The 25,434-nt window shown below is 35.4% G+C and overlaps 1 protein-coding gene across 1 annotated transcript in view; it reads right to left on the minus strand.

Moving 5' to 3' along the window:
• LRP1B (LDL receptor related protein 1B) overlaps positions 1–25,434 on the minus strand; it is a gene marked incomplete at its 5' end in the record, with an annotated part of 698,113 nt that overhangs the window by 292,580 nt on the left and 380,099 nt on the right. The window contains 2 exons of the mRNA XM_081955361.1: positions 12,295–12,466; positions 14,045–14,267. Of these exons, the coding sequence (XP_081811487.1) occupies positions 12,295–12,466; positions 14,045–14,267 (395 nt within the window). The remainder of the gene's footprint in view (positions 1–12,294; positions 12,467–14,044; positions 14,268–25,434) is intronic.

The following is a 25,434-nucleotide window of genomic DNA, read 5'->3' on the forward strand; positions in this document are numbered from 1 at the left end:
TTCTAATGAAAAACCAACACTGAGATTTGGTAGCACAGATCCTTGCACGATTTCTCAATCTTTCACATCAGAAAATGAAGTTTGCACACTTTGATATCTGATGTAAGTCTCATCCTAAGCCCAAATTTAAACCTTTTAGTAGCCGAATTTGACTTGGCTGGAAGTAGGCCAGTTTTCGAATGGAGAAGGAGAGCATGATTCTTAGTAGCTCAAGACATGAAATTAATATATTATGATGAATATACATTACAAATCTGGTTCTAAAAAAGAAGACAAGGAATCAATTTTGCTTTTACTAACTGGAAAAAAATGGCTGAATTTGTTAACTTTTCGTGCAACATTTTATGCACCAACAATTTATAATCCCATTATTTTTTTTTAAATTAGGACCAGACACTTCTAATAAGGAAATCAACTTTGAAGTGAAGAAGTTAGTTAATTGAGAAGTTAGTTAATTAGTTAGTTAGTTAACCTAAATGTCACCTCAACAACATCTTTGTTTTTTCCAACAAAAATTTTGATTTGTTTTTTTACAGATGCTCTGATAATCCATCAAACTGACCAGTTAATGGCAGATCCACCAAAGCAGGTGAAATTATTTAAAAAGATTAGTACTCAATTTCAATCCTCATTTGCTGGTGGTGTTGTGAATCGCTTTTTGTTAGATAGGTAGCTATACGTACAAATATGCAAAATACATAAATTAAAAAAAAAAAGAAATCAGGTCTATAATTACCATAATAGAAAGAAATGTATTAAAAGTCTATGCAGACTTTAGAAAGTTAAAACTGATACAATAGAGAAAGATAATGAGAGCAAATAGATAAAAATAAAAATCAAGGTCTGCAAAGGGATTTTAAAATAATAAAGTTCAAGTATAAAGTATAAAATGCACCGGAGTGTAAGATACCCCTTACTTTGGGGGGAGGAAAATAGGGGAATAAATCTGCCTACCAGGTATTCATCTGGCTAGCATCCTTAGTCTGATCAGCTTCAGCCTATACATTTGCTTGTTTTGAGCACGCGCTTGCAGGCTTTCTATCCCCTGGTTGGGGGATAAAAAACAGCTTCTAAAGCACAGCTGATTGTCGGAGAGAGAAGCAATGAGAAACGCAGGGGAAGCCTGAAAGATCGCTTCATTCGCTAGCACCTCATTAGGGCTAAAAAAAAGCTTCTAAACCACACTTGATTGTAAGAGGGAGGAACAATGAGAAAAGCAGGCAAAGCATGGAAGATCACTTCACTCCTTAGCGCCTCACTAGGGCTGAAAAAAAGCTTCGAAAAAGCTACATTCGGAGTACAGTATAAGACGCACCTAAATTTTAAGGCTCTTTTAGGGGGAGGGAAGTGCATCATATGCTCTGAAAAATACGGTATCCTGTCAATATAGTCACAACAAAGATGTGCGTATAAATGAAGCATAAATCTGACCAAGGAAAAGTTAATTTAGGAAAAGTAAAAATAGCAATATTAAAAACAAGGGCTGATAAATCATAATAAAAGTGGGTATTTAATATTCCAAGAAGCATATGCCTGAATGTAATGCAAATTACAGTAATCTATGTGATTTTATGCAACACAATTGTAAATGTTTGCTAAAAATGGACCTTCCACCATTACAAAAGAGTATCATTTAATATTAAAAGGAAAGAACAATGCAGCTAAATTGCTGGAACTTATGCAACTTAGAGCAAACAAGATGCATGCTAATAATAATAATAATAAAACAATCCTGCAAAATGGTTTGGACATATAGATGTTCTCTGAATAAAAAAAAAATGACGAGGATTTAACAATTAGATTGAAATTTGTTACCACAAGAAACAAATAGAATTGCAGTGTAACTCTTTTCTCAAACGAAACATTTTTCTAAGGATTGAATTAAAACAGCCCTTAGAGCTTTTTTTTGACCTTTGTTTTCCCATGCCACTAAAAGAAGAACAGTAAAAGCTACTTGGTTTAACATGAATAGACTGTCACTCAAAGTATATACTTGCATCTATTTCTTCACAAATAAAACTATACTATTTGAGAAATTCAGACTATGAATTTACTTATGCAAAAAAAGCAACTCTGACTGAAAAATGAAGAGATTTAGGTGTGAGTGGAAGAGAAATTTGCAACCAGGAGTTTGAAAAATACATGAATAATAAGGCATAAAACATGAAGATGCACACATTAAGTTATATTCCTGAGCAAAAAAAAAAAAATGGTTGCAGAAAGAAAGCATCAAAGCCTACTAAGGTTAGCTGATACAGAGTTATTGGACTATTGGGGAGAGGGGGAGAGAAAAGGAAAAAAAAATTAATACAGATACAGCTCTGCAAACTGTCTACCAATGCAAACTAGAAATAAATCTACATGAGTTATAGAATGGGGGAGCAACTCGAATCTATCACACCTAAAATTATTTGGATGGAAAGCTAAACATATATTCCTAAAAAAGAAAGCAAATTGTAGAACCCAATTAGAAATGGACCTGGACTGTCAAATAGAAACAAGCAGGTGCAAGGTTTTGGATTTAAAAACCGAAGTAGCTTTTAACAAATAAAACAGGATATCCCCAGAGACTAGTAGTATTTAAATACAAACAAAAGCTTAATTTTACCAGAAGCATCTAAGGAGGAGGAGAACACTCATTGGGTTACTGAAAAAAAAAATGAGAAAACTAAAAGAAAAAAAATAGTGTCTGATTCAGAACTGGCTGGTGACACATAGTTAGATCTAGCTCTAGAATTAACATTTCAAAAATCTAAGAAAAGAATCTATGTTCTGCTTCTCAGTTACAGAGAGGAGATAATATAAAACAATCTGCTACTCAGCTACAGTGAGGAATATTATTCCAATTATGGAAAGAAGTATAGGGGCGGTCAACAGCAAAGGTGCAGACATAGAGGGAAGCTGCATGACAAGAAATAAAATCCTTGCAAAAAAACAACAACCACCCACCCCCAAAATATGGATACTAAATGAACTACCAAAGGGTAAGAAAATCACAGGGTCTAAAGTGGGTTTTCAAAACAAAGCCTGATGCCTATGCAAATGTCAATCCCACAAAACTAGATCAGGACTGTCCCAAAGGTGCTTTTTCAAGAGGCAGCTGGACTTTCTGTTGTTTTTTTTTTAAGACATTTTGCTTCTCATCCAATAAGCTTTTTTAGCTCTGAAGCTTCTTGGATGAGAAGCAAAAAACCTTCAAGTAAAAACCAGAATGTCCAGTTGCCGCTTGAAAAAGCACCTTTGGGACAACCATGATCTGGATAACTGAGAATCTCCATAGACATTTAGATTAGGACTTCACACAAAAATCTAAACTGGCAACAAGTGTCAACCACCCAGTTTCAAAAAGCTAGAGAAAACTGGAGTGTATATTACAGAAATTCAAATATCAGTTAAATCTAGCAGCTGAAATATGATCCGATAAACTAAATCAAATGGTGCAGAACATGGATTTTTGAACAGGGAAATTTAAAGCCCTTTAGGCCATGGGTCCAGGTTATCTAAGAAACTGTCTCGCTCCTATGGGATTGGCCCATCCCACTCACTGGCAGAAGGGAATACTCTACATCCCATTGGCCAAGGAATGGCAGCTTGCAGCGTCCAGGAGAAGAGCCTTTTCTGCTGCGGCTCCTGCCCTTTGGAATATCATGCCGCTCAAGGTGAGATCATGCCCCCAAAGAGCCTGAAAACTTAGTTTTGCCAAGTGGTTTGGTGTCCCGATGGAGGCAACTCAGTCTAGTAGATCAGTAGAAGAATCTACCTATACTCCATCTATGAATTGCTTCTTTTTAGCTAATATTAATGTAATGTTTTAACTTTTAATGTTCAATGTTTTGATGTTTAATCCTGTAAACACATTATTCCATTATTTATGATATTGTAAGGCACCCAGATTCACTTGATAGTGAGATAGGTGACATGCAAAATAAATAAATAAATTATGGACTTCAATTTAAAAGTGTCTATCACCAATCTTCCAAAGTTTATTGAATATAAAGATTTGGGCTAGGCTGGATATAAATTTTACAGGAAATGAACTACAAGATATAGATAGATAGATAGATAGATAGATAGATAGATAGATAGATAGATAGATAGATAGATAGATAGATAGATAGGCAGGCAGGCAGGCAGGCAGGCAGGCAGGCAGGCAGGCAGGCAGGCAGGCAGGCAGGCAGGCAGGCAGGCAGGCAGGCAGGCAGGCAGGCAGGCAGGCAGGCAGGCAGACTTATCTGACAAACTATTTATATATAGATTAAGGTAAAGGTTCCCCTCGCACATATGTGCTAGTCATTCTTGACTCTAGGGGGCGGTGCGCATCTTCGTTTCAAAGCCGAAGAGTCAGCACTATCCAAAGATGTCTCTGTGGTTGTGTGGCCAGCATGACTAAATGCCGAAGGTGCACTGAACACTGTTACCTTCCCACCAAAGGTGGTCCCTATTTTTCTACTTGTATTTTTTACATGCTTTCGAACTGCTAGGTTGGCAGAAGCTGGGACAAGTAACAGGAGCTTACTCCATTATGCAGCACTAGGGATTTGAACCGCAGAACTGCAGACTTTTCTTTATATATATATAAACTAGTGTTTCTTTCATCCATTTCGTATGTATGTATGTATGTATGTATGTATGTATGTATGTATGTATGTATGTGTGAAATGGATGAAATAAACACTTTTTTTCTCCCTGCTACGACTAAAAATAATTTGATCATTTGAAACTATACCGTTCTATCCATGACGCTTTTTAAAAGAAAGGGAAAACAGTAGAGATTAACAAGATGTTTGAGCAAACATTAATACACTAAGGATTAGGAAAATCTTTCCTTTTTATGGTTGTTATAAAGCAGGGATATACAAAAGGTTAATCAGGATCTGTGGGTTGATTGCCCAGTGATTTGTGATATAGATTGGCAAAGGTTTCCAATTCCCAATTGCCACATAACAACACCAGTTAAAAACAAAGACTGATTTTTTTTTTTATGTAAAAGGGCCTGAGATCTCGCTTCTAGCACTGATCACTATTTGTGCCCAGAAGTATTCTGTACAGGTACCTTAATTCTCAGTGTATGACTGCCTGTCTAAATCAATATTTTTCATCTGTTTGATAGATTTTGTAATTCTACTAAAATCAAGGAAGACTTGCAACACTGAAACCTGCACAATCCTGTTGTAATGGAATATTTATATTTCAGGAATATTCTGTGTAATACAGTAAAGTTGTTTAATAAGCAAATTATTTTATTTTAATGTGATAATGTATAAAGTTATATATGAAATTGTTTCCCCTCCTGGAAATAATCATAATATCTAGTACAAGACATTTTTTTCTAAAATAAACATATTTTAACTAAATATAATAACATCAAAACACATACACACCAAGTTTAAGGATAATATAACTGACTGCTGATAGTCTAGAATAGAATTCTTTATTGGCCAAGTGTGATTGCACACACAAAGAATTTGTCTTTGGTGCATATGCTCTCAGTGTACGTAAATAAATATAAATGCATTCATCAAGAATCATAAGATATAAAGATGTTAAGTAACATGTTTATAATCATAAGTGGGAAGCAATAGGTATTAGGGAGACAGAGAAGAATAATAGTAATACAGTCTTAGTAAATAATTTGAAAGTGTTGTAGGAATGAGTTGTTTAGCAGAGTGATAGCATTTGGGGGGGGGGGAGGGATGTCCTTATGTCTAGTTGTAGTGCACTGCCCTATAACATCGTTTTGAGGGTAGAAGTTGAAACAATTTATGTCCAGGATGTGAGAGGTCTGTAGATATTGTCACAGCCCTCTTTGACTCGTGAAGTATTCAGGTCATCAATGGAAGGCAAGTTGGTAACAATTGTTTTTTATGCAGTTCAAACCAGACAGTTATAGAGGTGCAGGTGACAGACTCAATAATTCCTCTGTAGAACTGAATCAGCAGCTCCTTGAGCAGTTTGAGCTTTCTGAGTTGGCACAGAAAGAACATTCTTCGTTGTGCTTTTTTGATGACTTTTTTGCTATTAGGTTAAGTCTTGAGATATGATAGAACATAGGAGCATGAAGGTTCCTACTGTTGGTACTGTGTGTCTAGTATTGTAAGAGGTGGTAGTATAGGAGGGTTTCTCCTAAAGTCTGCCACCATTTATATGATTTTAAGTGTATTTAGTTCAAGATGGTTGTACCATAAGGCTAGTTGTTCAACCGCCCGCGGTCTGTATGCAGATTCATCGTCATCTTGAATGAGACCACTCTCAGAATGAGTCTGGCTGAAAATCTAGCTATTATTCTTGACAAATCTTGGAATATCAGAAAATTAGGGTTCACAAAGATTTCTTAAAAAGAGAAGAGAAGGATACCAAGGAAGAATAGACCAGTCAATGTGCATAGAAGATTCTAGAGGAGATGATAAAATAATCAGTCCTAAGTAATATTTCTTAAAGGTTAGCATGGATTTAGAAATAATGAGTTGTATCATTTTTTTAAAAAAATGCCTAATAGATTAAGGGAATACTATGGATATAATATAACTTGAATTACATTGTTAAAACATGTGACCAAAAATCTATAAGTGTTGCTTCCCAAAGTGGCAAAGAGAAACAATCTGATGTAAGAATAGCTATTATATACACAAGGGACAAGTGTAAACTGGATCTTCAATTTAAAACAGGGGGGGAGGGGTTTCAGTCCATTCTTTGCATAGAATTGGTGGAAAAAAAGAAATATAGAGGTTAGAACTTTGAATATCATACACAACATTTGTTTTGGAAAAAGAAAAGCAATGCTCTTTGGAATCCTTGGTAGTGAAATTGCAATTCTTGGCTTCTACTATGGTCATATAATTGATTTCCCTGCACTTTGTGGGTAATGTCTAGAAATACCATGGCTCAATACTATGCAAATGCTTTGAATCAGGGCCATGTTGTTAAAGTCATTGAAGCACCTGTGGCTTTCTCAAAGTTGCAGGAATGCTTTGCAAGGTGGTCCCAGTTGTCCTCATCAGTGAAATTAGTCATTATGTCTGCTGCTTATAGAGCAACTTCATGAATCTTGAAAAAGAAGCAAAGCGTCTCTGAGTAACAAAGCATCTCATTTGAAGGATGTGCCCAACCTTACCATATAACATTTGCATGTTAATTAAGTATGTGCTGGATGTCAAGTACTAAAGTAGACTGGCTTGAAAACAATGCTCAATAACCCTCACCAAACTACAATGAGAGATACCAAGTGAGATATAATGGAATTTGGCACCAGACTTGGTACTCATCAAGTTTTTGTTTAATTAGTTCAATTCAACAAGCCGAGAGAATGTTGATCTCAGATATACAAAATTAGAGGGGATAGTTAATACGTCTAGAAGATAGAAAGAAAATTCAGATATGATATTGATAAACTATGGAAGCAGGCTAAAATGATGAAGGCAATTGACATGTTCTTCATAAGAAAGACGTATCAAATGCTTGGAAAATAGGAGTGGAAACATCTGATTAATCCATGTGAAAAGAAACCTGGAGTTCTAATTATTCACAAAGTTATTATGATTGATCAGTGTGGTGTAACTACTAAAAAAAATCAAATACAATTTTAGAATGTATTAACTGAAGTGTAATTTCCAAGTCAAATAAAATATTAAAAAATTGGTTCCAACCAATTGTACATTCTTTGTTCTCGGTGAATTAAGCGACACTGTGGTAACCCCATGCAGATATCTGAGAGCTGTGAGCATCTTGATGTGGAACAATTCAACTAAAACCTTGCAACACCAAATGGTTTTGGGTGTGTTTTTTTGGGGGGGGGGGGGGCTGGTTCTAAGATACACCATCTCTGGTGGTTTATAGGATTCCACTGGCCCACACAGACCACGTGCACAATCTGGGGGTGGGGAATGAGTGGACTCATAACTCCTGCTGGAGGAGCAGACAGCATCTATGGTTAGAGAGCCTTTGCATAACTTTGCATTCTGTGGCAGTTGTGCCCATTTGTGGATCAAGGAGCTCTACTAAAAGTCACCTATGCCCTGTTCACCTCCTGATTGGACTACTACAATGTGCTTTACATAGGGCTGCCTTAGAGTGTATTGAGAAACTTCAACTGGTGCAAAAGTGCAGCAGCATGAACAATTATGTATGTCTGTAATGGTTGCCAGTGTGTTTATGTCAGGGTGGAATTTCAGCCCTGTTCCCCTCCTGGGGTAATTGTATTAATTGTATTTAATGAGGGATGAACCATGGTTTTTCCTTGAACTTTACTTCAAAATAAACCCGAGATATATTCTAAGAAACACATTTTATTGTAAAGAAAATGAAAACAAAACTTACTAGCTAATGATTACATTTTGGCAGTGTTCCTGCCTGCCTTCTTGGCGGGCTAACAAAGAAGCAATGTGGAAAAGAATGTGGACATGCGTAGTGAGCTTAGTGATAAGAGTCAGATCAGTCTACCGTATGTCTTAGAGTTTAAGCACAGCTGGCAAACAAAAAAATGTAGTGACAGTTTATGGGTCCAATTCAAGGTGCTGGTATTGACCTTTAAAGTCCTACAGAGCTTGGGACTTTGGCCAGTTCTTCTTTCTCAGCCTAACCCAAACCACAGGGCAGTTGTTGTGGGGAAAATAGAAAGGTTGTGGATATGTTCACTACCTTGAGCTATTTGTAAAAATAATAAAGGCAGGAAATAAATATAGATAGATAGATGATAGATGATAGATGATAGAGAGAGAGAGAGAGAGAGAGAGAGAGAGAGAGAGAGAGAGAGAGAGAGAGAGAGAGAGAGAGAGACAGAGACAGGCAGACTCTTTCAGATTTCATCTGCCTGTTCTACCAGATCCAACAGAATGGATATGTTACAGGTTCCTTCATCGAGGGAGCTACATTTGGTGAGCTTTATGTGGCAGGACATTTCCCCCATTGCCCACACTGTGGAATCTTCTCCCCTCATAGCTTCATTGCTCAGGCCTGGGGACCCCAAGGGACAGGTGAACTTGTGAGATGGCTCTGTTATTATTATCATCCAGCCATCTATTATTCTCTTTTGTTATTTCTGCTTTTATAATTATTATTTTTTAAATAATTACATAATGGTTTCAGTTAATGATTGGGTTTTTTTTATTTATTACTTTAGAAGATTGTTGTAGGTTTCCCAGAGTCACTTTCTGTCAAATGGGTGACCATATAAATTTATAAATTTTGAATGAATGAATGGAGTGAAAGAATGAATGATGAATGTAAGGATAGTTCAGAATTTATATACCCCCAAAAAATAGAGAGAACAAGTTTCTTAGATCTTAATTTCTAAAGCATAATTTCTAAAGAAATATAACAAATGGGGATGAATGCATAGCCTATTCCATGGGTTTCAGACATGAAAGAATCAAAGAAAATGTCAGTTTCATCTGTCATCAACTGTAACCTGTCAATTTAGATGATAGGCTGTGACAATTCAAGCCTGGAAAATGACTTTCTGAGCAGCCAATCAAGAGTGGGAAGATTTATCCCTTAGGTAGGTTTTTAAAAAAGAAGGGGGCACTTCCTTGTCTTTTTGTCTTTACTTTTCATGGAAAAAGTGGATGCGTAAATTTCCAAACTGGCTCCAAACAGGTGAGCAGAGCCTTGAGTCTTACTGAGTTGGAGGTCTAGGTAAAGTACAATAATCTTGGGATTCATGAAAGCTAGAAGTATGTTAAAGGTTCAGCTCTGTTCTAGGCAAAATTATTTAAATGTGGTGTCTTTTATTCTTCCTTTGTTCCATATAACTATGAATACATAACTGACAGCGCTAATACCTCAGAAGACATAGTTATTTTATTTTTGATTCTCTCTGTCCTTCTGTCTTCTTGACATCTCTTTAATTCTACAATTGTGTATACATAATAAAAGACTTGCATTCTTACTGCGACAGAGACTCATATTCTGAAAGGAATGCAGCCCCAGTACGTATAAACAAGTTCTCCTTGGGAGATGTGAAACAGCAAATGAGGATTATGAGGTAAGGCTTAGGAATCCTCAGAAGGGCTAACAAATCATGTCCAGATGAGTGTGTATTTGCAAATATCTTGCAAATCCAAATGATTTATTTTGAAACAGGCAAAGTCGGTGTATTTTCTTCTCTCCTGTTTTCATTTAGATGTTGGTTCCATAATCAAAACACAATAAAAATTAAGCAATACTGGTCAAATATTTCATAGCTATCTAAATGTTAAATGTAATTTTAAATGAATTTGTAATTATGCCACAAGATTTCCCTCCTCTTCTATGCTCAGCAAGTGCCCCGTGTTGTTAAAACATGCATCCAGCCCCTTTGAAATAAATGTTTCAATAAATCTTATCTCATCTCATCTCATATTGTCTCTTAGCCAAGTCTAGCCTAGCCTAGTTTACCTATGTGCACGTACATATGTGCATATGCATATTTCTCACTGCTCACTTGTTTTTTCTCTGATTTGATAATGTAATGCTTTGTAACAAAACCACTTTCTGCATAAAAATGGCATATTTACCAGTCATTCATCATTCTTGTGCAATTATTCACATCTAATTATTCACAGCAATTCTTTTTATGTGTGTGTGTGTGTGTACATTTCTTTGTGTTTTCTTATTGAAAGTTACACAACATACAGCCCTTTCAAGGTTAGTAAGTTATAGTAAATGTGTCACGAAAATAACAGTACATTTATTCTCCACTTCTTTATGATCAGTGAAACTTATTTCTGTTCTGACATTTTCTCCATTTCTGCTCAAAATTATTGAGCATTGATGTGGCAGGAGGCAGGAGTGAAAAGATCTAGTGGTCATTGAAGAGGTAACTTTTGAAAAGCTACATGTTTATCCTTAGCAGCATGCTGTGTTTGCAAACTTGTAACCATGGAAAATATAATTATAAGCTATGTAAGTGTCTCATTATTGCTATTAATTTAATTTCAACTATTGTGGATATTCTAATATGAAGAGATTCTGAGTCAGTCATCTTAGTGGATATATTTATGTCCCATTATTAATCAATTTGCCGAATTTGCCAAAATGTAAGTAGTATCAAATTATATAATACTAGTATAATGGAAATTGAATTATTAAATAAAAATTGTAGATGAGTTCTGTGTTGTATACACCACTTCGTGGTACAAAAACTGTTATGCAAAATCACTCATAACTCTGCCAGATGAAATCAGTGACACTTTTCTTTAACTTTTTGTAATGTTAGTATTCCTAAAAAAAAAAAAAAGGGTGAAAGCCCCATTATTTACTTTCTCACTTCAAAGTATCTCCCCTTAAGAAATTGCTATATAGATTACATTCAGAAATATAATACCTAGCCAGAATTAACAAGATAGCAACAGGCAGCAAATATCACCTCCACAAAGAATCTGAAGAAATAGTAGACGTAGTTAGCTGCTGCAAGAAGATCTGACTACAAGCAACAGTATGACAAAATAACAACAATAGTACATTCAATATCTGCAAGAAATACTACCTGCCTCCAAACTAGAACTGGTGGGACCACAAAATAGATAAAATAATAGAACATGAAGAAGCTAAAGTGCCCTGGGACTTTAGGATTCAAAGAGACAAACATTTGCCACATCACATTCCAGACTTAACAACTGTCGATAAGAAAGACAAAGAAGTGAATAGTGGGTACAGCAGTGCCTGGAGATAGCAGAATAGAAAAGAAAGAACTGGAGAAAATAAATCAAAAAATACAAAAAATAGAATAGAATGACTGTGGCAAAAGAAAGCAAAGGTAGCACCAATAATAATAGGTGCCTTGGGGACAGTCCTAAAATGGAACACCACACAAATACCATTGGTACCAACAAAATCATTATCACTCAATTTCAAAAAGCTTTATTTAGAATGACTTACATCCTGTGATGATAACTTTAACACTATCAAACAACATTTGCCTACCCCAGGTACTTGGGAAAGGCTAAGTTAGTGGATAAAAATACCAATCCAAGTCTAAATATCTGGATGATTATATGGCCAACCATAATAATAAATATCTAGTTTGAAACTCAAATCTTTGTTTCAATTGTAATGTATATGAACATATGAAGTTAAAGGCTTGTTGAAGAAATGAAAGAATCTGTAATTCACTCACTCAGTCACCAAGACATACGTAATATTATGAAAATAAAATTGGATGAACCACTGTGATTTAATCCTTTCATTAAACCCTGTAAAAATTAATATCTACGCTAAAGAGCAAATATGTTGAACTTCATTAAACCCAAGGTTAACATCCTAATCTTAAATAGCAAATAGAGCACTAAATGATTACAATTAAGATTTGTGGTTGTCTACCTGTTGTCTGTATTCTCTTGTGGTAAACAAGGATATCTTTAGCATTTTCAAGTCTCATTAAGAACTTTGTATCTCTGCTATTAAATCTGTTAATTTGTATGACACTGAAGTTGTCTGAATTTGTTGCATACAAATAGTCTTCAAATACTGCTAAACCATATAGATGAGTAACCTGAGGGGAAAAAATACAGATATTTATACAGGCATGAATGTGTGCGTTTGAGAGAGTAATTATGCAATTTTATCAGTTTCTTTTACTTGAATAGTAATGCAAGACTGTACAGAGAGATAAATAATGAAAGTCGTAAGTAGAATGTAACTATTGGCTAATGAGAAACTCATTAAGACAGAAAGCAGAAATGAATTTTGCTTTCTTTTCATTTGAACAATGTACATTTATTTTAAGAAGCTTTGGACTGAGAAATAGCATTTGCCATTCTTATAATAAATACTACTAGCCAGAAATCTTGGATTCTCATTTTTTGTTCTAAGTGTTTCCAATCCAGACTGCAAGAATGCAAATCTGACAATTATGTTTTGAAAAGAGTGGAAAAGTAGCAATATTCTGATTGAAAGTATATAGAGATACAATGAGCTAAATTTGAGAAGTATTGCACAATTTAATGCCAATTAGGGGTATACGGATTGGATCTTTATTCGTCAGAAGATCATTGAGAACTTTATGAATGTAAGAATAGAAATGTGTTCTATGTCCACTGATTTACAAAAAAAGTATGATGAAGTGAATAGTTTTAATTAGGGAATATTTTGTGTGACTATGATATTGAAGTTTAGTTACTGAATGGCTGGCAACTAGCAGTATAAGTGGAAATAAAGGGATGCATAATAATAAATGAAATGTTTAGTGAATGTTTCACTATTGAGCAGGAAGCAAATAAGGATGTCTACTGTCCCTTTCATTGTTTCATGTATTTATGAACAAATGTGTAAGAAGTGCTTGTGTTAATGCAAGAGTTATGTGGGTTAAGGGGTATAGATATGTGTATAGTTCTGCATGGGAATTTTAGAATGTGATGCTTAAGAGCAATAATGTGAATGTCCAAGTACTTTTGTCAATATTGTTGGCTAAAAATCCAAATGATCTAAGTGAATGTGGGATACTTTTTCTTATTCTGCTCATATGAAGTGAGAGTTGATGTAACAAGAGAAAAATACACGGAAGTTAAATGCAGTTGGAAGCAATTACTTAAGAAGTGGAGATGGTAATACAAGAAAAAAGATCAATAATTAATGGGTAATGGTGAATATAGATAAGATATAATAGCAAATAATCAGAATGAAGGGTAGGAGAGGCTTCTGTGGGCCAAGCCTGAGGGAGAGAAGGGGAATAGGATTGGAGATGCTTCTGTGGGCAAGGTTGAGGGAGAGAAGGGGAGAGGAGAGGATTCTGTGGGGCAAGCCTGAGGAGAGAAGGGGAGAGGAGAGGATTTTGTGGGGCAAGCCTGAAGAGGGAAGGGGAGAGGAGAGGCTGATGCATTTGCAGGTGTATATGGGTGTATATGTACATGCATTCACATATACAATATATTTATATACTAAATATAGTGTGTGTGTGTGTGTGTATGCACACATATATACAGCATATATACACAACACCTGCACTTAAATATACACAAACTAACATATACATCACACACAAATATACCCAAATGCATACATTTCAGATGGTAATGATTTTAGGCACATTATTTATGACATTATTTATAAAATAAATACCTATGATACTTACCAGTTGGCCTTCAATTATAATTTGCCTGTTACGTCCTTGATAGTCAACCACTCCTATAAAGTCAAGATAGTCATCTACCCAATACACATATTTGCTGACAAGGTCAAGTGTAAGAGCAGTCGGTTGCTCTATTTTAGATATTACTATCCTTGTTCTGTTCATGCCATCCATGTCACACCTCTCAATTTTAGCCACATTTCCATAGTCTGTAAAGAAGAGCTTTCTGTAACGAGAAATTTCAGACACATTTTAATAATTATGTGCATTTAACCACAAGGACATAAAATGCAATCTGTAACAGAAAAGTTGTGTTTTTCACTTACGTTAACATCTTACACATTAGCATCCAGAAGAAAATCATTCTCAGTTTATTATAGAAAAACATAGCAATATCTTATAGTACCTGAACACTAACGAATATATTCATAAGTTTATCTCATTATACATGTTCTAGTCTTTAATATACTACTCATTGTTTTAAAACATTTGAAGTTCATAAGTTGTTGTTTTTTTTTTTTCAACATAGAACTAATTAGCTAAAATGGTTTCATTCACACATCTGTCTATTCTTAGTTGCTGGATTTTGTTAAAAAGCTGAAAAAATAAATAATAATAATAAAAAGTATAAATATGTGAAACAGGAATTTGATCCTTTATCCAGACACTTCCAGCTTATTGAGGTCTTTGGTACTCTCTGAGTTTGGTGGTTTTCTTGCAGACATTTCACTGCCAAACTAGATGACAAAATCATCATTGATGCATCATGTCCTGTGCACTGATGGTGTTACCTGGCTTGGTAATGAAATGGCTGCAAGAAAACTGCCAAGTTCAGAGAGCACAAAGGACCCCACCATTCAACCTTGGGCTACAAATAGTCTCTTTTATCTGAAATTTCATCTTCATCTAATAACTGTAAGGAAAACTTTTATCTATAAATAAGAGCAGTGTAAGTATTAAATACAGGTAATAATATTTTTTTAAATGAACAATAGTAATAGTAAGAAGGAAGAATAAAATTAGTTACATATACAAAAAACACGTTTCAGACCATGATGCTTCATTTGGGGAGGGGGATATCAAATGCCTATTTTTCTCCCTTTTATCAAGGATATCAAGAACATAATAATCCATGTATGCCTTTGTGAAGATAGTTTCCAATAGCCTGAAGCAACACATTAGAGAAATAATTAAGCAGATGGAAAGTAAATGTGAGGTATTGACAAATAACACATAGAAGTAATCCAGACTTCATGACTAACTCATTTATCCCAAAGCGTATCATCTTATGGAAGGTAAATTATTGACAGATGAGTGTTATCCATTTTAAAAAGAGAGCAGTGCATTTATCTGTCCATATATTTGACTCGCTGATTACATTTAGTGTAAAACTAATAGGAATCTCTGAAACCACCAAAGCTTCTAAGCCTGATATTTGATTAGCAAATACTGTGTTTAGTAAATCACAAATCAATTTCAATTAACCTGACAATATTTTAACAAGATTAATTTCCCATGAGATTAAATTACATTTGTAAATGGAAGCCCATCCCATTGTGGCTCTAGTGCTAGAGGAAAAGGCGTCTGTTTTCTGGAGACTAAATGTTTAAATATTGCTTAGAAAACTAATAAGATTATTTTCTGGGCTTAGTAAAAAAATAATAGCATTAGAAGAAAAAGGTTGTGTTGGTTATTATTTAAGTCTCTCTCCCTCTCTCCCTCTCTCCCTCCCTCCCTCTGTGTGTGTGTGTGGGGGGGTAGCACAGAGAAACCAAGACCAATATACAAATGTGTAAGATTTGGCTACTTTAATTGGTGGTTGGGTTTATCCATCACACTAAGTCATATAGAATTTAAACAAGGACATTGGCCATTAAACTATTGGCTGAATTCCTAAAACATGTTAAGCATAAGCTGTGGTTTATATATGAACATTGCTCTAAGCCAATTAAGTTACAAACACCTTGTTTGCTCATTAATGGTAAGAAACTGATAAATCTAAACATTTTTTTCTACTGCTATATCAGTTAGAGAGTACATCATTGTATTTAGGGTCAAGAAATTCTCTGGCACAGATTATCTCTGGGATAATCACTCACTCATGAGATCAGAACTAATCAGAAAATCAGTCAATATTTTCTTCTTTTCCCTTGCATTCTATAGTTACCCAGCAATTAAATCCTTCTGAGGAAAGCTGCTGAGAATTTGTCCAGAGATATAGCATGGGAAAGAGGATTTTCCTCTTCTCTTGGTTCAAGGCTATGCAATGTACACTCTTGGGAATTGACCCATTCTCATTCTACTTTTAATATATTTTTTCTGCCAGGACTTTAAAGAGCTTATATTTGTGTTTTAATTTATTGGGGCTTTTTTTTTTTACTGCATTTATTTTTAGTTTACGCCCATGGTTTTTTTGTGTGTTTATTCCACAAGCTGCTTTGAATACTTTTCTCTCAAAATAGAGCCGCATTATAAATCTAATTTATAAAATAAAATAAATATAACATATGTCCAGTTTGGTTTAGTGGATATCAGGCTATACACCTGTGAGGAAAGTAGGTGGAGTATTAGCTGTGTTCACTGACTTGAGTTATTATAAAGGTTGGATAAAAATCAAATAAATAATTTGTTATTTATTTGGTAAAGGTAAAGGTTCCCCTTGCACATATGTGCTAGACTCTAGGGGGGTGGTGCTCATCTCCGTTTCAAAGCCGAAGAGCAAGCACTGTCCAAAGACATCTCTGTGGTCACCTGGCCGTCATGATTAAATGCTGAAGGTGTATGGAACATTGTTACCTTCCCACCAAAGGTGGTCCCTATTTTTCTGCTTGCCGTTTTACATGCTTTCAAACTGGTAGGTTGGCAGAAGCTGGGACAAGTAATGGGAGCTCACACCATTACGTGGCACTAAGGATTCGAACCACTGAATTGCTAACCTTTCTGATCGACAAGCTCAGTGTCTTAGCCACTGAGCCACTGTGTCCCACTAATTTGTTACTTAATGTATGGCAAAGCCAAGGACAGTGTTGCTCATGTTCCAGATGAATTAATTATGAAAAGCAGGGTGCTTTGCAGTGTTCTTTGTAGAAACTGAGATCCCAGCAAATAAGTATAAAGGGCCCTTGCTTTTTCTTTTCTTTTTTTAAACTGTTAGTGGGATAGGATAGGATAGGATAGAGCATTGGTATCAAACTTGAAATGTCACATTTTCATCAAGTGACATATCATGATTGCCCCCCCCCACCTTTGCTAAACCGGGGGTGGGCATGGCCAGCATGTGACGCATCTGAGCCACGAGTTTGACACCCCTGGAATAGGGGAAAGAGCAGAGCAGAAAATAGTGACAGAATGGAAGCAGGATAGCATATTGCCTTTACATCCTATGAACTGGGGAAGGGTTGAGGCAACAGTTCCAGCCCTTATGGAGCCACCTGCCTCAGGCCTTGCAGGAATTCAGCAAGGGAAACTTCATTGCATTTCCTTTGGAATAGGAGCAAAACTGATGAACTTCACTGGCTCAACAATATAAAGTTGGCTAGAAAGCACCATTGCATTGTGGGGAGAGGCAGGGATGCCACCAATCAACACAGCTATTATGTCGGACAAGTACTTTGATGAACTTCAAATGCATACAGTTTTGCATTTGAAAAGTTAGAACACAAGAAATATCATCGATCTATTCTGTGATGTGAAAAGCGCAGAGAAGCTTCTATAGTTTCAGTAGCAGGCATATTCTTGTCTTGCAGGTTTAAATACTACTAGTGTTAAACTTATTTCCTAAATCAGTTCAGCCATCATCTCATCTTAATGGTCTAACACTGGCATCTATGAAAGATTGTTTTCTCTCATATGAAATATTGATCTCCGTAAGATATATTTCTGTAATTTATTCTATGATAATGGCAGCAGTGGAGATATTATATTTCACCATCACTACCTGTAGAAAAACCCCTACCAATCTCAGAAATGTCAGTTCACTCATCTCTGTGGCATAGAAAAGGGGAATGAAGTCCAATTAATCTAAACTTCATCAATGCAAAACAACGGTTATGATAAAATATTTTTGATCTTCGTAATAGTACTGAAACATTCTTTTGAATCTACCTTTTAAATTCTATAGTAGAAATATATTGCACTTAAGGAAAAAAGTAAGAAAGAAACATTGGGATAAAAAAATGGGACTGGAATAAAGCTAACATTATTCTGCAATAATTAAGATATCATTAATTTAAATAGAATATCAGTTGGAAAACTAATAAGTAGAAAACGTGTTCCCTCATAAAACACATACATTTTCTTTTTTCTTGGTTATCAAAATATATTTCAATAAAGCAGGGAGAGTAAGAACTATTGCTTAGAATATCCCTGTCTGAATGCCCATCAAAATCCTCATGTTTTGACAAAATAACACTGCATTATACAAGGGGCTGCCCTTGAAGTATCAAGAAGCTTATATTTGTGTAATATATAGCAGTCCTCTAGCCAACAAAGGAGAGCCTTTATAGCAGGAGTGGGCAAGTATGGCTGCTTTACATACTGGCTCAGGAATTCTGGAAGTTGAAGTCTGCAAGTAGTAAAGGAGCCATAGTTGCCCACCTGTGCTTTATAGCCACATACCATCAATATTGTGGGCACTGCACTGGCTCCCAATTAGCTTCTCAGGACAATTTAAAATGTTGATTTTAATGTATAAAGCCTCTTTGTGTTTCAGTACCCACGAGTGTCCAGGTCTGCTTTCTCCATATAGTCTTCTGTGTCACAGTACAGAAATATAGGGTTCCCCTTACATGAGATTTGGTCTGGGGGAGACAGAAGACTTTTTTTTGTCATGGCTCCATTCCTATAGCATAGTTTGTCCCCAGAGACTAAGACAATGCCTTCTTCAATGGTGTTTTGGAAATAATGTTTCTGCAAAGCTTTAATTTTATTTGATGGAATAGGTTTGGATAACAGATACCAAAGTGGGTTATAATTTTCAGTGCCATGTTCTGATTTAACTGATTTTAATTTGGTTATATTGTAAACCTCTGAGAGTTAGGAGGAACAATACATAAATATAAATACATAATAAATTCAAATTTATCTGATGGCTATTCTGTTTGTCAAGTGACTTAATTAAACTTTCAGTTTTCCCTATTTCTTCGAGCAATATATGCATATAATTCAAGTCAAGTAAATGTATGCAATTCCATACCTAATGTTTAGGAGCAAATAAATTAATCTCAATGGGTTTTGCTTTTGAAGAAGCTGAATAGCTCTGTACGACTGATCTAAAATTCCCCCAACTCATGTTTTCTTTTTTTCAATTACTTTGAATATCATATTGAAAATACATATTCATCTATTATAAGCAGTGTGACACTATAAGCCATTCTGAAAGCATAATTGTTTTCATATTGTCATGGGGGAAGGGAGTGTCTTTTCCCAAAGCGGATAAGTATTATGTCTTCTACAGAAAATTATGCAGCCCCCTTCCCTCAAAGATAATATTGTCCAGTCTCCTCTGAAACAATGCCCAAGCTTTGTACAGGTTCTTAGCTTTTCTTCTACCATGTACCAAAGAGGACAAGAAAGCTACACTCTTTTGGGGAATTATACAAAATTTGGACCACTTAATTATGATATTTAGTACTCAAATCTCTCAATCTGGTATAATTCAAATAGCTGTCTATGTGAAGGTAAAAAGGAATGGGTACTAGGAACACTGTTCAAATTCCTGTTTTAAAAATAAAAATCTGAATATAATTATATAGTAGACAACCTGTGATCTGTTGGGTTTGTTTGTTTATTGGACTTATTGGATTTATTTATTGGGTCATCCTTTCAGAGGTATTTCCTTATCAGATTCCTCAATGCCTTCAACAATGACAGAGCTTGTAGTGTTCTGCTTCCATTGGAAAAATTGGAAATACATTCAGGGATGCATCTCCCTTGAAAATGGCCCATGTTGAACTGTGCAGCCCAAATATCAGTATAGGAAAATACTTTATGACATTTTGTTTTATGTCATAAACTGTTTTATGATCATTTTTATGTCATCAAATGTTTTATAAAATTTTCCAAGTTTCAGTAGGACAGGAGTCATGGAGCCCAGATTTTGGATGTATTCTGTAAGTTACCTCATAATAAGCTAGCCATACGTAAATGAAGCTAAAAACATGAAATGTGTAAAAGGGAAACCTAGTTACATTTAATTTATATCACTATCAACCTGCACACCTTTCCATACTTTTCTATCCATGTAAATCATCCATACCACATTTGTAAATCATCTTGTAAATCATCTTCTACCACATCCATATACTAATATACTGTGTATGTATAAATTTCCTTTTGTTCTTAAACTTGCCATATGATTGATTTCTTAGTATTCTCAATCTGTTCCCTCTTCTTTTTTATATTTCTTTCTCTTTTTTAATGCAGACTTAGTAAAAAAAAATAGCTGCACTTGATTATCACATACATTACATTTCTGCTTGTATTTGATGTCTTAAAATTGCTCCTCCTATTTCCCTTTTAGTAAACATTCACAGAGAGCATGTCACCCAGCAGGCTTTCATGGCTAAGGCAGGACTAGAAGTCACCATCTCCTGGTTTCTAAGCCAGCACCTTTACCACTACAACAAATTCCCTCTTATTTGTTTATAACCTACAGTTTTGGTCCATCTCAAATTCATCTATCTTGGTTATTAATACATTAATTTTCAGATCTCTATACCTCATTGCATCATAAATCTATCTCACAATTGTTGCAGAACATTTGGCTTCTCAGTCAACACCATAACTGAGCCTGCATAAAACAGGACCTACCCATTCATATCCCAAAGCAGCAGACCTGTAAGATCCTCCAAAGCAAGCCCCCCCCATTCCACTGTCATTCAAAATTACTTTACCCACATCCACTGCTAAAAGCTTCTTGCTTAGCCCTTTTCACCCTCTTCCAAACATTTTTTTAAAAAATTCCATTAAAATTCCTCTGCATTTTACTTTGCCTCATTAAACAGCCATAATTAGTGCACCTATTTTTCTTCTTCTTGTGCCATATCCATCCTTGAATGTTGGCAATCATGTTGCTGACCCTATTTTTACCAACAGCTACATGGAAAAGTGTTGCTGAGTTTTGTCTAAATCAGTCCCTTAGATTTTGAACTATTATAAATTATAAATTTTGAACGATAGTAACTAGGGTAACTATTCACTGTATAAATAAGATATTCGCTTCTAATGTAGAATAAACTGTCACCTTTCCCTCCCTTGTCCCATGCATATCTTTAGGAGACTGGAAAAGCAATGAGATGACTTTAGAGAAAGTCATTCAGAAGCTCTGTAATTCTTCATCCATGTCATTCATAATAATATATGTGAGGCTAGAGGTTGGGTGTCCTGGGCACGAGCTAAGTCTGCCTACTTGGCAATGACTGCAAATACAAACAGTGTTTCCATAAAATGAATGACCCTCTGGCTCATTTTCAAATCAGTTCTGGGAATTGGCAGTCAGAGTGGGGGAAAGAAATGTGAATTTGATTTGATAACCCATTAAAATGCACACACATTCTCCTAAATGTATCAGAGAATGGAGGCATGCAGGATCAAGCTTTCTATCAATATTTCTCACATACAAAAAAAAACCACAGTTACACCAAAATAATTCTAATAAATGGGGAAGCAGCAACAGATTAACCACATAACCATTCCTGTGCTGCTTAGAACAATCATGGCATCTGAAGTATTCCAATTTTCAGATTCTAACATTAACCAGTGAAAACTCGAATGAATCCACATGTTGTGAAAAACCCCAGTTTGCTTAGATGTGGTTTGTAAAAAGCCATGGGTGGCTGGGTTCAAACAATAGAATAAATTACCAATCTTAACATATAAACACATATGACAGTCTGCACAGCTTGATAAGCTGAAGTGAAACCAGCCAGTTAAGTAATAATTCTCGGTTTTCTTCTAGATCATGTGATTTCAGATCTTCAAATATATAAACTGGGAAAATGCTAGCAGATGGCAAAGTTACTGCAGCATTAGAACAATGGTTCCTGCCACCCATATGAGCAATTGCTTCTATGTAATCTAGTTTCACATTAACTCACATTTCAGATGGCTGCTGTACTTTTAAAAGTGGGGAGGGGGTGTTTATGCCATACTGCTCTACCTTCAGCACTCTGTCTGCCTCGGCACTTGTACTAATTACTATTCCACTGTCACAGATAGCTAATAAAACAAAACAAATTGCACAAAAGCATGGTGTGTTGCTGATGCTGGAGGCTAAAAGCATAAACGAAACAAAATAGCAGCCTAGCATTTTCTTACTATAATAGATAAATCTACTTGTCTTCTGTTTGCTGGAAGAGGATTAAGTATAGGTCATAATCCTGAAATACTGTATTTCTTTGCCTTACCAGTGTTCGGATTTATTCTCACTTAATCTGCTACTCTCTGAATATGTAAATAAATCCTGTTTAAACCTAAGCAATTATAATTAGCTTCAGCAGTTCCTGGTTTAATTCCCCTATGTTTTCGTAAACTTTGATCAATTCTGAATAAAAGAGAAAAGTGAAATATATTTTGCAAGAATTATTTTTAAATTTTACTTTGTAATCATAATATGTCTAACTTTCAGAAAAGAAAATGATATTATATTATTGATAATATATAGCCTAGTTTCCTTAGCAAGTAATATAGTTCATAAGTCACAAATAAAACTTTTTCAAAAGAATATAAATTCACATTTTTTTACTATACCATGATAACCAGTCTCCTATATTCATATTAGAATAGAATAGAAAGAATAGAATAAAATAAAATAAAATAAAATAAAATTCTTTATTGGCCAAGTGTGATTGGACACGCAAGGTATTTGTCTTCGGTGCATAAGCTCTCAGTATGCATAAAAGCTATGTGAGAAATCATGATCAGTCATTATAAAATACATTCATCATAAATCATAAGATAATTCACTTAGTGATAGTCATAGAATACTAAATAAGCAATCAACATAAATCATACTAGGAAACTAAAAAAAAAACCAATATAAATCGTAAAGATACAAGCAACAAAGTTATACTCATAAGTAGAAAAGGAGATAGAGTAGGTAAAAGGAAAGATGAGAATAATAATAATAATAAGAATACTAATTCTATGAGCCACATTAGTGGTTAGAGTGCAGTACTGCAGGCTACTTCTGCCACCTGCTGGCTGCTTGCAATTTGGCAGTTCAAATCTCACCAGGCTCAAGGTTGACTCAGCCTTCCATCCTTCGAAAATGGGTAAAATGAGGACCCAAATTGTTGGGGGCGATATGCTGATTCTGTAAACTGCTTAGAGAGGGCTACAAAGCACTGTAAAGCGGTATCTAAGTCTGAGTGCTATTGCTACAGCCTTACTAAATAGTTGACAATGTTGAAGGAATTAGTTGTTTAGCAGAGTGATGGCTAGGGAAAAAACTGTCCTTGTGTCGTGTCTAGTTGTTCTGGTATACAGTGCCTTATAGCATGATTTTGAGGGTAGAAGTTGAAAACAAAATATGTCCAGGATGTGAGGGGTTTGTAGATATTTTCACAGCCCCCTTTCTGACTCATGCAGTATACGTGCCCTCAGTGGAAGGCAATATATGCCCCCTTTGTTAAATACTGATTATTTCAGTATTTTGTTTATTCCAAGTAGAATCAATTCACCTTAGCTACTTTTGTAAATTTGTCCTGTGATCCACAAGAAAAAAAAAACCATTCAATACTGCAAACACCAGCAGGTTTATATATATAAAGAAGCTGAGTCCACCTTCATTATTTCCTTCAGTATTGGTAAAAAAATTAATAAATGTTCTATTCCCATGTTAAACCCCACAAGTCTTACCATGCTGTCTTTTCATGGTGACAGAATTTTCCTGAGGATAAAAAAAGAATGCTGGGATTGTGCACAAAGAATATATTGTCCTAGCTAGGAGTGACACAAAGTGTATAGTGCCAACCAGTGGTGGGATTCAATTTTGTTTACTACTGGTTCTGTGGGTGTGGCTTGGTGGGTGTGGCAAGGGAAGGATACTGTAAAATCTTCATTCCCTCTCCACTTCAGGGGACCATTGCTGCAAAATCCCCATTTCCTCCTGATCAGCTGGGACTCAGGAGCAGAGAATAGATGGGGCAGGACCAGTCAGATGTGATATTTACCGGTTCTCTGAACTACTCAAAATTTCCGCTACCGGTTCTCCAGAATGGGTCAGAACTTGCTGAATACCACCTCTGCTGCCAACCCTTATAACGTTTAGGAAGTTGTTAGAGACCTGGTTGTTCCTCCAGCAATAAAATGATGATGGAACCCTATTTGCTTACAAGTGATCTACAGCTGGTGTAATGTTCTTCTGCTCATTTGTGACAAACATTTGTTTATGCTCCCCCCCTCTTTTTATTTATAAGTTGCTCCAAAATCATGAACAAGTTGTGCAGTCTCAGAACCTATTAGGTAAATAAATAAATATTTCCTCCAAACAGACACACTCAATGTTATATGGCTAGAAGCCAAGTCCTCTATAATCTGCTGTTAATTAGAGTTTGGGGAAAAGAAGACAATTAGTATTGAAAGAAATTGTGTATGAATACCTCAATTTCTGCCAGGCTTGCTGAATCCTCTTTCCTAGTTCTCAATGGTTCTATTTGGGCTGTTGGCATTAATCTCTTGACTTGATTATTGAAAGGAATAAGAAAGTGGGAAATCATTTCTCTATTACTTTCTCCACACTAATTCAACAATAATTCTATAATTAGAATGTAACATATTTCATCTTACTTTTTGTCAAAAATAAAAGTCCTCCAATTCTTCATCTAATTAGGGAAAGATTTTTTTTCATAATACAGTTATTAAGACCCTTGCACTGCAGAGAATAAAGAAATTTATATATTACGGACTTCTTTTTGGATGATAATTGGACTGGAAAGCTATCAAAAAATGCAATGAAAAGCTATCACAAAATGATACAAGATTGCATCAAATTTTACAACCCAAGTGGCAACAAGACATTTAATTAATGCCACTTTTTAAACCAGAAACAAGAACAGACCAACATATTTTAGTTTGGAAAGGTTCGATTTATGTAAGCGTACATTTGTAAATGTGTATACATCAGGTAATTAGGACATAACAGTATGACAAGACAACACACTGCCTTGTTAACTTGCAAAGCAAATCTTCCATTCATTTACTTTTGTTCAATGTCCAAATGACAAAACAGAATCAGTCAGGCTTAAAAAATATCTGACAGGAACCAAACAGTCACATTTATATTTAGGAAACAGTGAGGTATCATCAACAGTCTAAAAAATTATTGCTGGAAAACTAGTACAAGTTGCACTAACTTGTCTGCATGTTTTACATCAGTGGTTCTCAACCTGTGG

Source organism: Natrix helvetica, assembly GCF_964273705.1.
Source record: "Natrix helvetica genome assembly, chromosome: 1".
NCBI classification, from domain to species: domain Eukaryota; kingdom Metazoa; phylum Chordata; class Lepidosauria; order Squamata; family Natricidae; genus Natrix; species Natrix helvetica.